General features: G+C 44.6%; 1 protein-coding gene across 3 annotated transcripts in view; it reads right to left on the bottom strand.

The window, feature by feature from the left end:
* LOC120826883 (uncharacterized) overlaps positions 1-13,209 on the bottom strand; it is a 315,723-nt gene that overhangs the window by 29,689 nt on the left and 272,825 nt on the right. The window contains exons 10-12 of one of the 3 annotated variants that reach the window (XM_078080735.1): positions 7,275-7,350; positions 6,930-6,953; positions 4,551-4,717 (exon numbers count right to left, since the gene is read on the bottom strand). In XM_078080735.1, the coding sequence (XP_077936861.1) occupies positions 7,294-7,350 (57 nt within the window). In that variant the 3' untranslated portion in view covers positions 4,551-4,717; positions 6,930-6,953; positions 7,275-7,293. Of the gene's footprint in view, positions 1-4,550; positions 4,738-6,929; positions 6,954-7,274; positions 7,351-13,209 lie in introns of those variants that run through there. The other 2 variants (XM_078080734.1, XM_078080733.1) reach the window with 2 other exon arrangements.

The following is a 13,209-nucleotide window of genomic DNA, read 5'->3' as shown; positions in this document are numbered from 1 at the left end:
GGGTGACCATGTACTTCAACGCATAGCAGAGGCTGGTGTATTAAAACAGCCATATCTCCAAGTGGGAAGGCTACAGAGACATGCAGTTCAAACAAAATTAAAAGCGTACTCAATTACTTATGTTATAATGTTTGAAAAGGTCCTCCTCCTTATCTCCAAGTGTCACGGTGTGGTTTCATTTGTTGTCTTATTTTGTAGTTTTCTGCTTCTTGTCTCCCTGGGTAACTTCACTACCTGCCCGGTCCTGTCATCCCCTGTAATTGTCTGATCGTTTCCACCTGTGTCCAATCACCTGCACCTCCTAGTGTATTTAAGCCTTGTGTCTCTTGTCACTGTCTATTGTCCTGGATGTTCCTCGTTTCTGCCTGCCTTTTTGCCCCCTCTTCCTGTCTTCCTTTTTGCCCCGTTCCTGTGTGTGTTTTTGCCCGCTGGCCTTTTCTTTATTGCCCTTTTGACTATTAAAGTCTTCTTTCGTTACTCCACGTCTGCGTTTGAGTCCTGCCTTCCTACCCGACCCTGACAGAATGACACAACCACGAAAGGACTCCGCAGACCCGCTGCCAGACGATGGACCTAACTACATGGACATTAGGAGCCCGTTCTGGCAGCGGAAGACAAAATTTGTATTCGGCCCCAGGAGCTATCAGCTCGCCTGCCTCGAGCTCCGGGACCTCCTAAATCCCAGTAGGAGCACTGGCAAGAGGAAGCACCGACCTCCCGTTTCCGCTGGGCCGCCGCAGCAATCTCCCGTTCCCGCTCCTCGACTAGCTCCTCCGACCCCGGTATCGGCCCCAAGACTCAGCCCCGACCCCGCCATTACCGGCCCCGAGACTCAGCTCCGACCCCGCCATTACTGGCCCCGAGACTCTCAGCCCCGACCCTCTCAGCCCCGACCCTGACTCAGCCAGTACCGGCCCCGAGACTCCAGGCCCCGACCCCAGACGCCGACGCCTCCAGTCCCCGCTCCCCGACTCGGGCAACCCTGACTCCCATCCCATGGACCTCTCCCACCCCCCTGTTGGTGATCTGGGGGCCGTCTGGGATCTGGCCCTTGAGCCGCCGGCGACTCCGGATGCCGGCGGCAATATGGATGCCTACCTGGCTGTAACGTGCCATTTTGTGGGTGAGAAAACCACACTCAGTTCAGTGCTGTTAGGACAGGGCATTTCCCCCAATCACACACTGCTGAAAATATAGCTTGTGTGAAAGCCCTGATGGAGGAGTGGGGAATTGCCAATAAGGTGACATGTGTGCTCACTGATGATGCTCCCAATATGGTTGCCTGTGTGAGAGAGCTGAAGCTTCGGCACCATATTTGCGTTGCACACATGCTGAATCTGATAGTGAAGAAGGCACTTGACCAGCAGCCTGTGCTCTCTGGTGGGCTTCTTTAGAAGCAGCACCACTGCTAAGGTATGCGCTTTCCCTTTATTACAATTTCCTTTAACTCTAAGAGTTTGTCTGTGTTCCTACTGCAGTGATTTAATGGCCTACTCATCTGTATCTTTAAAGGATAAGCTTACACTTCATCTGGGGATGCCAAACATGAAGCTAATGCAAGAAGTGGAAAGTCAGCCAGTAGGAGCAGCGTTAGCTGGGTTACAACATGACATCCCCTTCCTAACAGCCAAAGAGTTCAACATTGTTGGAGGGTGCCTTTCTTTGCTGTCTCCCTTCTATGATCCACTGTAGAGCTGTCGGCAGAGGAAAATGTGCCTGCCTCCAAAGTTGTCCCCCTCGGGAGGATGCTGGAGGACACCCTTCAGGAGGAAATGACAAAGCCGGCACCTGCAGCAGCGTTGGAAATGGGAGACCTACGGTGGCCCTGAAGTACAAAACACAACGGAATTAACTTCTTACGGAAAGGGTAGGGCCTTATAGCAGAGGACGGACCCTTCTGATTGGACAGACGGACTGTCTGTCTTTGTTAACAACTATTTTAGACCCTTTTTAACTATACGTGGCATTAAAATACAACCCTACACATGTGTAACATTATTATAAAACCTGAGACTAATGCTGCTGTTATTTACATCAGACCGCTCAGAGTGAGTGCACAGTAAAATATCACAATCATATACGACGAAGGATCTTTGTTTGACTGAGAACGTTATCAGTTGTTCTGACTGAAAGTCAGACTACAAGCTGCTGTTATCAGTCGTGCTTGTTGTGTTTCATGGTACTGAAATACAGCAAAGAGAAGTGATTAAACCCCATTAAAGGGAGACAAGACATGATCCTTGCTGTAATCTGATTATCTAATCAGAGCATTTCTCAGTGAAGTTTCTCACGTCTGAATTACGTGATTTTCTCCGTTTTGTGTGTAGTGAATTACTGTCCGATGGTTTTATTGTTTTCACTGTTTGAATTACTTGTGTTTCTTAGCTTTGTCTGCAAATTAAATGTTGTTCACAGCAAAAGAAGGAACCTAAACTTCACTGAGCAGAAGTCTCACTGCTTTGTCTTCAGTCATCATTCAATAGGAGATCGTTCCTTTGTTACAAGGAATAAAATGTAGCAAAGCTGTGAAAGACACGTCGCTTTAGTGTTTTGAAAAGCTCTTAGACTGAGATACACATCAAATAAAACCTATAACATGCTAGTTTGAGTTGCCACTGAGCCACACGCCTCCCTCGCTGTAAAACACACACACACAACTTATAATTTTATCACATGGAGGTGAAAAAAGGAAAATATATGTTTTTCTATTTTAGGCTATCAATTGTTTTATAAACCTAAATTCTACATATAACATTTATTCTCTGGAACAGACAGAAGCAGAGAATCACAACAAATCTTCCCAGAATGCAACCTGATTTATTCTCCCACTTTCTGTCTCTGGCAGTTCATGAGGCCTTTATGGCTGAACCTCCTTCAGGAGTTGGGACCGGTCCCAGAGCGCCTCTGCTGGACACGAACAGCTCTTCCCTCTGTGCCGCTTCTGGGAATCACCTGATGAGGCCGCTGGGTTTCGTTTTGGTGTCTAGTGTGTGACACACAGTTTATGACAACTAGATCTCTGCCTGAAGCTTCTTGCCCGCCTCGCTTTGCCACATTCCTCTGGAGTCGGTATCTGCCGTAACCCCTACTGAAGGCAGAACACACGCTGATAAATTCCACCTGAGGCCAATCATGCCTCCTCCCCTCTCCGTCCCCTCTGCAGCTGAGCCAACTCACGCCCGCCACCACAGTGTTGTAATGATCTTGTTCAAGATTTCTGATGTTGATGCTCAAAGACACACATTAAAAAATGTATGTATGCTCGAACTGCACACTAAGTTTGAATTTGAAATCCTGCAACTCTATATTGATTAGTTATCTCAACTAGACGGAGACGCAGACCTTGGAGAAGCCTTGACGCAGGTCTCATGTGTATATGTCATGAATTGGGAGACTAAGACGCAGACCTTCCACCTTCATGCATAACGTGTGTGTGTTATCTCAAGTATTAAGATTCAGAGGGCTGAGACGCAGACCTCCGAGCAGCAACTCAACACACAACTTGTTTCAACTCTGCTCCTACTTGCTAGTGTTCTTTAATAAATGTCCTGTTCAATGATTTTACACACGTGTTGATGAGGACGGTCTTAATCAATGCGTCTCATGGTTTCTTGTCTTATGAAAAGTAAAACCCTCTTCAGATATCTGTGAAGAATCACTGCTTTGCCCCTAAAATGTTCACTCTTCTTGCTCTTTTGTTGGACGTCTGCAGGTCAAAGACTCGTCCATTTATCCTCAGAGACAACAGAGAACACTGAATATTCAGATCATTGTAGATACTACGACCACAACATGTGCTGATAAGACGCAGGATTTACAAATGTTATTTTGTTACGATAAAATGATCTCAGGCGATGTGAGTCTTCCCTTTGCAGCAACTCCCAGCATGCTTTAAACCAGTGAAGTGAAGAACACGACGTTTAGAGTCCAAAGGGAAACAACATGCATGTGATTGTGGCTGCAGTCACAGAGGGGAAGCACATGGAATCACAACAACACACAAACATCATTCATTTATTGAACAGCAGGACAAAGGTACAAAAAGGGGAAATGGAGCAACTTCATTCCACCTTCATCTACAAAACAAGAAGTGATTCAGAGCATCACTGTTCAATGAAACCAAGAAGGAAAACATCCCTTGATCCAAAACAGCAGCAAGAAATAGTCAATAACATTTCAGTCAGTGTGCTCGGATGCTTCAAACCCAAATTTAAATAATATGATACTTTAAAACGGATCAAAAGACGTTATGAACCAATAAACATACTCTGATTTATTTACAAAACCCTAAATGACAAATTATTATATCTTCAACCTGTTGAATTAAATCTACTGTAAAGAACACAAGCAAACTATTTACACAACTGGAAAATAAATGTCTATATTTCGTGTGTGTGTATTTTTACACGTTTGTTACCAACAATGATTCAACCCAAACAGCAGAAGTATCAAAGAGTAAATATGGTGGATTTTTTGGAGATGAACACACTAGTCTGTGAGCACTTTGATGCTTTCATTGATTTGAACGTCTCCTAAAATAATCATCCTCGTTTTATTTCATTTCAACCTTTTTATTAAAACCAAATTATCCAAATTATTAAATGTGACTATTGATGTTTCCTCACAGTTTCCAGATGTTCACCAACCCTGATTCAGACGTTTAAATGAAAGATGAATGAGCTATAAATTGACAGTTTGTGGAGAAGAATGTGGAGCATCGCTTGTTGATCCAGAGCAGGGGTCCCCAAACTTTTTACAGTGAGGGCCACAGAACTTTTCCCTTCTCTTTTCCAACTTCCCTCTGAAAAGCACAAAGCAAGCAGGCTAAGAAACCAAACTAAGTGATACAGCACAATGCATTTCAATACCAGTATGGTTGTGGAGATGGCTTTTTATCCCAATAGATTTTAGATGGATGATAGATAGATGATTACATTTGTGGATACACAGAATGACTGATATAAGTCAGAAAAGTGAGCTCACCTATGTACTGTGTGTTCATCAGTGTGAACTGTGGGCCTGCATCTGGCTGGAGAGAAGTTGAATGTCCGGTTCCATTCTAGTCACAGCCAGTCTCAAACACTGATGCAAATGTTCATCTGTCAATCTTGATCTCGTTGGAGTTTTCAGGAGTTTCATGCGTGAAAAGGTTTGCTCGCAGATATACGTGCTGCCAAAAAGTGTGAACATCTTCATTGCGTGTTGTTTTATGTTAGGGTAGGTGTCATTTGGGAGGGCGGCATAGAAGTCAATGAGACTGTTGGGCTTGAATGCGTCTTTCAGAACATCACAGTTCTGTAACTCGGCCAGCTCAAACTGATACGAAGGCTGGGCTTCATCGATGTCGGCAACAAAAGGGTTCTGAAAAAGACGGATTTCTTTTGCATGAACATGTAGTTTACGGAATTGTACACCGAACTCCGCCTTCGGCATTTTCAGTGCTTCCACACACTTTTCACCTGGGAACGCGACAGATGGCTTCTCTGCAGAAAAGCTTTGGGTAGCAGGAAGATGGGTGAAGTTGTGCTTTTTCACTTGTTCCAAAACCAGCCGTAGTTTCACCTCAAATCCTTTTATGTGGGAATACATGTCGCAAATGAGTTTCCCTTTTCCTTGTAGCTGCAAGTTAAGGCCGTTCAGCAGTTCTGTCACGTCTGTTAAAAATGCGAGGTGCCATTTCCATGCTGGGTCGATCAGCTCTGGGACTGTTTTGCCTTTTGACTGAAGAAACTTAACTTCAGGTAGCAGCTCGTAAAAACGCCTCAAAACTTTGCCGCGGCTCAACCATCGGATCTCTGTGTGGTACAGCACATCTCCGTACGCAGACTCCAGTTCAGACAGGAATTGTTGGAACTGCCTGTGTTTAAGTCCATTAGCTCTGATGAAGTTTATGCACGATACCACAACCTTCATGACAGAATCCCACTTCAACACTTTGCCGCACAGCGCTTGCTGGTGAATTAGGCAGTGTACTTGTAGCAGGGCGGTGAGACCCCATTCCTCCATCTCCCGGTTCATGCGTCCTATTAAACGAATAAAAATAAGAAGCTCCGCGGTGTCCTGCACGTCCGTGCTTTCATCCAGTGCTAATGAAAAAAACTGAAAATCTTTAGTCTTCTGCTGCAGCTGGGCATACACATTACCCCCAATTTCTTCAACACGTCGGGTAATTGTATTTGCCGACAGACTCACGGCATTAAAGACATCTTTCTTCTCGGGACAGACCTCCTCCACGACAACATTCAAACATTTCTTGACAAACTCTCCTTCAGTGAAAGATTTACCGCAGCTCGCTATCAGCTGAGCAACACGGAAGCTGGCCCGAACTGATGCTTGGTTCAGCTGAGTTTGCCGTACAAATGTAGTCTGCTGAGCGAACAGTCCAGTTTTTAGCTTACACATTTTTTCTGCTCGCATTTGGCCGTGCAGGCTAGCATACTTGTCTTTGTGACGGGATTCATAATGTCGGCGCAGGTTGTATTCTTTGAATACCACCACCGTCTCTTGACAGACGAGACAAACAGCCTTTTCTTTCAACTGAACAAAAAAGTAATTATGTGTCCACTGCGGGTTAAATACCCTGCATTCTGAATCAATTTTTCCCTTACCACACCGTTGCCATTATTGTGGAAGTTGCATTCCACAGAGAAAGTTGAGAACAAGCGTGTGTCTCGTTTATTTTTCACAACGGATGAAAAAACAAGATGGCGCAGCCCTGTAATCTCCCTATCAACGGGCTCTACGTCATCAACAACAACAGAACATTTAAAGGGACCGCGATCCGTCGAGCAGTCGTAATTACTTGTATGACACAACCATTTTACCATAACCATTAGCCTTTTTTCCGTCTCTATATTGTTCAGGGGGACGGGTCAAATGTGGAGGCGGGCCGTATGCGGCCCGCGGGCCGTAGTTTGGGGACCCCTGATCCAGAGCAATATTCACCCATAAACCTAAAGAGAGAAACAAATACATAAAAGAGAAAACTAAATCATTTAGCACAAACTACTTTGACTCCATTTTGATAAACATGTGTTAGTGAGTTCCTAGAAGTTAATGTAAGAGCTTTGAATATTAGACTTTATCTGAGGAGCTGATGTGAAGCTTTCTGTGTCTTTCTCTTAATAATCTCACGTCTCACGGAACCAAACTGCACCTTTGTTGTAGAAAAAGTCAAAAGACTTCTTTACATGAGAAGCTCCTTGTGCTCATACTGAGGGCAGCTTTGTGGAACAGCAGCTGTGAATAGTTCATGTCCACGTGGAGCTACTCACTGTGTGCAGGACGCCGACTTCAAGGTTTAGGGTTCAGTTCCTCAGAGAGCTCAGAGCCGTCAGTAGAAGCAGAAGAGCGTTTGCTAAATTATATTTGCTGAAATAAAAAGCAAAGAGAATGTGTTTAGTGTTCTAACAGCTTCCTCCCAGCAGATACAATCTCAGTTTTTTAACCTATTTCTTCCACTAAAAGTTAAAATGACTTAAATTTGCTCTAGAACAAGTGACTTATCTGGGACATGTGATCACAGCTGAGGGCAATATCCCTCTCTCCCAAACGTATTGGGGCAATTCAATTGGTACCAAAAAAAAAAAAAAAAAACGAATGATGAGTTATTTGGGGATGATTTCATACTGTAGAAAGTGGATCCCAAATTATTCGGAAAGAGAGGCACCTCTCTCGTTCATGGTCCATGATAAAGGCCTCAGCGCGCATTACAAACTGACTGACTGAAGCTGAAAAGGCTTGTTAGGACTTAAAGACTTCCTTATCACAGGCCCCGACTTTGGGCCTACCGAGACCCGACTTACCGTACACTCAGTTCATAGACCAGAAGGACTGTTACATGACATCAGTTTGTGTCATCTTCATGGAGGGGAACTTAGGCCTGTTGCCTACTTCTCCTCAAAACTTGACCCTGTTGCTTCGGGTCTTCCTCTCTGTTTGCGAGCAGTGGCGGCAGCCGAGAGAGAGATTTTAGCATCATATGACATTATGGGCTACTGTGATGTGACACTTATGGTCCCACATGCTGTCTCCCATATCTTACATGCCCAGAAGATTTCTCACCTCTCTGCTCAGAGATGGTTCAGGTGTCATACGACATTGTTAGAACTGCCTAATGTGTCAAATCTAATTGTCTAATTGTCAAACGATGCGATGTCCTTAACCCAGCTACACTTCTAACTGCAGATGATGGAGAGCCTCATGATTGTGTCGAGGCCTGATCTGTTGGACACAGCTCTTCCCAATGCAGATCTTGAGCTGTTTGTGGACGGCTCTGCTTCTCACTCACCCGAAACAGGCGGCGGCCAGGAAACAGGGAAGCGGATGCAGCGGCAAAGAAGGCAGCCTCACAGGGCTTCCTTTTCCCCTTCACTCAAATGCTTTCCACACCGACCGATCCTAGTCCTTATGCCGATCTTCCCACACTTCAGTCTCTTGCCGGTGCACAGGAGCATTCCCTGTGGAAACGATCTGGTGCCATTCTTGAGGGCGGAATCTGGACAGGGCCAGACAGTGGGCGTTGCTTGCCACATGCTCTCTTCCACATTTATGCTAAGTTGTCTCATGGAAGATATCACGTGGGCAAAGGGGGAATGTGCACTGCTATAAATGAGCATGCTGATATATTGTGCTAACCTCTCCCCCTCACTTTCAGCACTGCACCTGCACCGAAGGAGCACCTCCATCTGGTTCCGGTTAAGGGGTTGCAGGGTGGAGAGCCCTCCCCCACTGCAGTGTTCCAAGACACCAACGAGCCCGGTAGAGATGGCAGAGACGGCAGAGACAGCAAGGACGGCAGCCACCCGGAGAAAAGCGATAAAAGACAGATCTCCAGCGCCAAAGGACACTTAGGAAGCATGGTTGGAGCCTGAGAATGAACATGTGCATATTCCTGACGCTGGCCACATTTGTGCTGTTTTCCCTCACAGTCAATGAGTTACAACCCCCTTATGTGAAGATCACGGATTCCAGCCTTCTCCACCTCTCCAATAGAGAATTTCAGGAACGGAAAATAAGCTTCCACTGTCCAGCAAAACAATGCGACGAGACGAGTGTTTGCTCTACACAATCGAACATGATGCATAGGTTAAAATAGAAAGTCACGTAATTGAAGTTGTGTGTGTTCCCGGGGTAAGAAGAGATAGAGTATGTACTGTGTGGGTGCACGGAACATTTGATTTAGCAGATCCACCATTCTGGTGCAGTAAACCACGATCGTGTCAGTGAGACACAGCCTAAAACAGTACCACCTGAAATAATTTACGAGGCCGTTAAACCACAGGCCATGACCTCCCGCAGGCCAGAACAGCCCCCACCAAAGCAACTTGGAGGCAAAGGTTGATCTCTTTCAAATGTCCAAAAGGGGGGGTGTGGAAAGGAGGGTTGCAAAGCTTACATGTTACGGCTGAGCACGCCGCACTTAGGTCACTGGTCAGTCCTGAACTCAGAGGACTTTAGGACAAACGACACTTGCACAGTGACTCTAAGTCCTAAATATGACACAAATTGGGAATACCCGTTCTGGTGGGCTCAACTTGCAGACTGTACGACGGAGCCAGCCCACTTCACTCGGCTGGATTGGCAGTATGCGTGCAAAGTAAGCCTACAGTTAAGAGAACTTCCAACCCGTACACCACCGTACGAGCATGACAATATTGCGTTGACTATTGTGAATGACCTTGCTAACGAAAGGAATGTCTAATTGTTGGATATGTCAGCATATGCCCACTTCATCTAGAGCACCTATGCTGGTTCCTGTTCCATTCACGGAAGCCGAGGGGTGGCCTGAGCTATCTCATCGATTTGTGAGTAATGATAAAGACTGTTACACTCCTCCACCGCAAACGGCGACAATAGCGAAAAGGACAGTTGCCTATGAGGGTGGAAGGTTGTACGTTTTGCAGTTTAGCGGTTCAATCGTGAAAATAGACAGTATTAATCAAGTGATGTTGCTTAGATTAACCTATTACAAAAGACATGTCTATCAGCGGTTACGATATCAAGTGCAAATGACTCTCCGGGAGACCAATTGCACACCGGACAGTAAGGTGTTAAAAAACCTGCATGTACTCATACCAAATACAGCAACTATTCGATTGGAGATGGGCATACAGGGCATCCCCTGGGCAAATGATTTTAAAGTCACACACTCAACCTGGAGTAGACATAATTGTAGTAAACCTTAATCCCAACTAGACCTCAGAGTAGAGATTGTACCAAACCAGCACCTCCCATTCCGGTCCATCCCTTAACCAACGTCAGCTGCTGTAACTTCTGTGCTCTGGATGGATTTCATCTCGGTACGAGTGACTGTAGTTATGATATTATCAGCTTTACCACTGAATCCAAAGATCTCGCTTTACCGGAGCAGGTTTATTTAGTTTGTGGCAACATTGCTTATAGCTGTGTTCCAGTCATAGGGAACCTTCATAAAAAGTCAGATACTGGGAAATGCTATTCAGCATACCTTGTACCCCTAATTAGACAGGCTGACTCAAGGAACTTGCTCCATTCCACGTACGTCATAAACGCGCCATTTCAATAGGTTCAAGGATTTTGAGCATACTAATACCGTCCTATGGCACCTACAGGAGCCAGGAGGAAATAATGGCACTCTCAACAGTACTGGAAAGACACGGGAATAAGACTTCAATAGCACTTTCCGAAATGCAAAAGGAAGTAAATGACATCAAACACATGGTATTACAAAATAGAAGGGCTCTGGACCTCGTTCTGGCCTCACAAGGCGGGGTATGCAAGATAATTAACAGTGAATGTTGCACTTACATCTCTGTTGCAACATCGCAGTTTATGATGTGGTGGCAGACACAGAGCAAGGCATTAAGGAATCGCTCGAAGACCACGGATGGAATCCTTTTGGGGAAATGCAGGCATGGGTTGGATCATGGGGAACTTCTCTCTTCTAGGAACTGCCATGGGAACTAGGGGGCATCATTTTGTCTGTAATTATTATAACCCTAATTGTAACTGTTTTAAAGCTCTTTGTAAGTAAGGTTGTCAGTACTTATGTATCAGTTGAACACATGAGTATTACTACGCAGCGTCTAGTTCAGAAATGGACTCCACCATATCCGGATAGCCTTGACAGGGACAACGAATGTGAATATTGTGTGTAACTGGACGATATTTTATGTGTTGGTGGTTTAAGTAAATGTTCTCATGTACTTTGAGTTAATGATGTATGTTCTACGATTTTTTATGTTTAATTTTTCATTCTTGATTTTGAATTGATTGTTTAACGTTTTCCTGATTTCTTAGTTGTCAAAGAATGACAAAAAGAGAGGGATGTCGGGGGAGGATTTGTTGAGGTGCATGTTGTGAGAGTCTCAAGAACTTGTATGTGACCTTTCTTGGGAAAGTCGTGACCTGACCTAGTCTACGATGAAATCCATATGTGGCTTGGGCAGACCATATCATGTTCTTCTATTTACCTTTCTCCTGTGTTTTCCTGTCTGTCAAAATTATTGACTTGGTCCCACTAAGAGGGTCGTGGAGGTTCCCGAAACATCTGGTTAGCATTCCTCGAACCTTCAGAGATGTATAAAAGCTCCTCGTCCCCCATAGAAACTTTGTCAGATCTTCCTGCTCCTTTTGGGGGAAGGAACTTTCTGTCCCTTTTCAGCTGAATTGTAGTCATTTGACTTCTGTCTGTGCTTACGGCTTGTGCTGATGATCTCTGTATTCTTTATCATTTTTCTATATTCTAGTTAGTAATAAATACTTAATCACAAAGCAAGCTCAAGATACTTTTGATTTCTCACATGGGCTAAATCCACAAAATTCCACCACAACTTTCAACAACAGCCTGAAGAAACAACTAACTACGTTTAAGTGTCTCAAGCGCAAAACAATCACAGAATTGTCTAAAAGTAAAATGTCACTAAACAATAAATGCAGAATAAAAGCAAATATGATTTTATAAGTGTGACTGGTGAAAGTTGCTTCAGTGTCTCATTCTGGATAAAAGCATCAACTCAAAGCCTAAAAGCAAATGCTCCTCAACACTGTGTCTCTGATCGTCTCTCTCACCGTTCCTCTTTCTGTAAACCTTGAATCCAACCACAGCAGCGATGATGATGACGACAAGAACAGCCACAGCGATGATGATGATGATGATGATGAAGGTGGAGGCAGCAGGCTTCTCTGTGGAGCACAAAACAATCAAAGAGTCTCAAGCTGAACAGATGAAGCTCCACTTATCCAGCAGACCTGAACACACACACCATGTGACGTCATTTCTTTATGCCGTCTGCACATGATGACTGAGACACATATTCAACCTCCTTCCTGAACTTTTCTCTGTCTGATTCACTGATGGATACATGTATTAATACACGTGTTTAATCATTCTGTCTACTCATCTTTAAGTGACCAGTAGTTGTGTGAATGCAGATTCTACAACGTCTGAATTGTGGTGACACGTTACAATAGTTCAGCACGGACTCAAATAAAGCTCTTACCTGGAATGAGTTTACAAAAGGATGAATAAACTTATTTACAGAGAAATGAACCAAATATTGACACATTTATATATTAATCTAGACCAGTAAACAGTGTTCATAACTCTCGCTGTGTTTAATTCTGATCCGAGTCTTAAAATGACTACAAATAAAAACTAGACTAGAAATGTAAGAAAGCAAAACTTCCCAAATCTAAAACACACAAAGTGGACAAAGTGGATGTTTGCTTCCCTCCTTCACCGCTCCGGGTCTCAGACCTACCCGCGTTGGTCCTGGTCTTGTCCAGTTTGGTGACAATGTCCTCGTCCACACCAGACAGCTGGAACACACAGTCGTACCTCCTCCAGTCTTCAGCAGGGACGGAGGACAGTTTCAGGTCAACCCTCATCTGGAAGGTCCCGTCGTGGTTGGGGAGGATCTCTCCGAGGTCCACGTCCTCATGGAGCTCCTCTCCATCTTTCCTCCAGAAGAGGGCGGCTCTGTCGGGGTAGAAACCTGTAGCGTGGCAGCTGACTGGAGAGGAGGGAGTCTTCTGGAGGAGAGACACCGAGGGACGCTCTGGAGACGGAAGAGAGGGACAGGTTACATCTTTATTATTATCAATGATATTTAGTGTATTAATATCATTCATCTTTGATGTATTTAAAATGCCTCTTTAACACTCAACTATGTGTATTTAAGTTTACTAAAAGAATGAAATGTCTGTAAAGTTTCATTGATTAAAGAA

This window comes from Gasterosteus aculeatus, chromosome 10 (genome assembly GCF_964276395.1).
Source record: "Gasterosteus aculeatus chromosome 10, fGasAcu3.hap1.1, whole genome shotgun sequence".
Taxonomy (NCBI): domain Eukaryota; kingdom Metazoa; phylum Chordata; class Actinopteri; order Perciformes; family Gasterosteidae; genus Gasterosteus; species Gasterosteus aculeatus.
The sequence above is the reverse complement of the archived record's forward strand: the minus strand, read 5'-3'. Positions and strand labels throughout refer to the sequence as shown.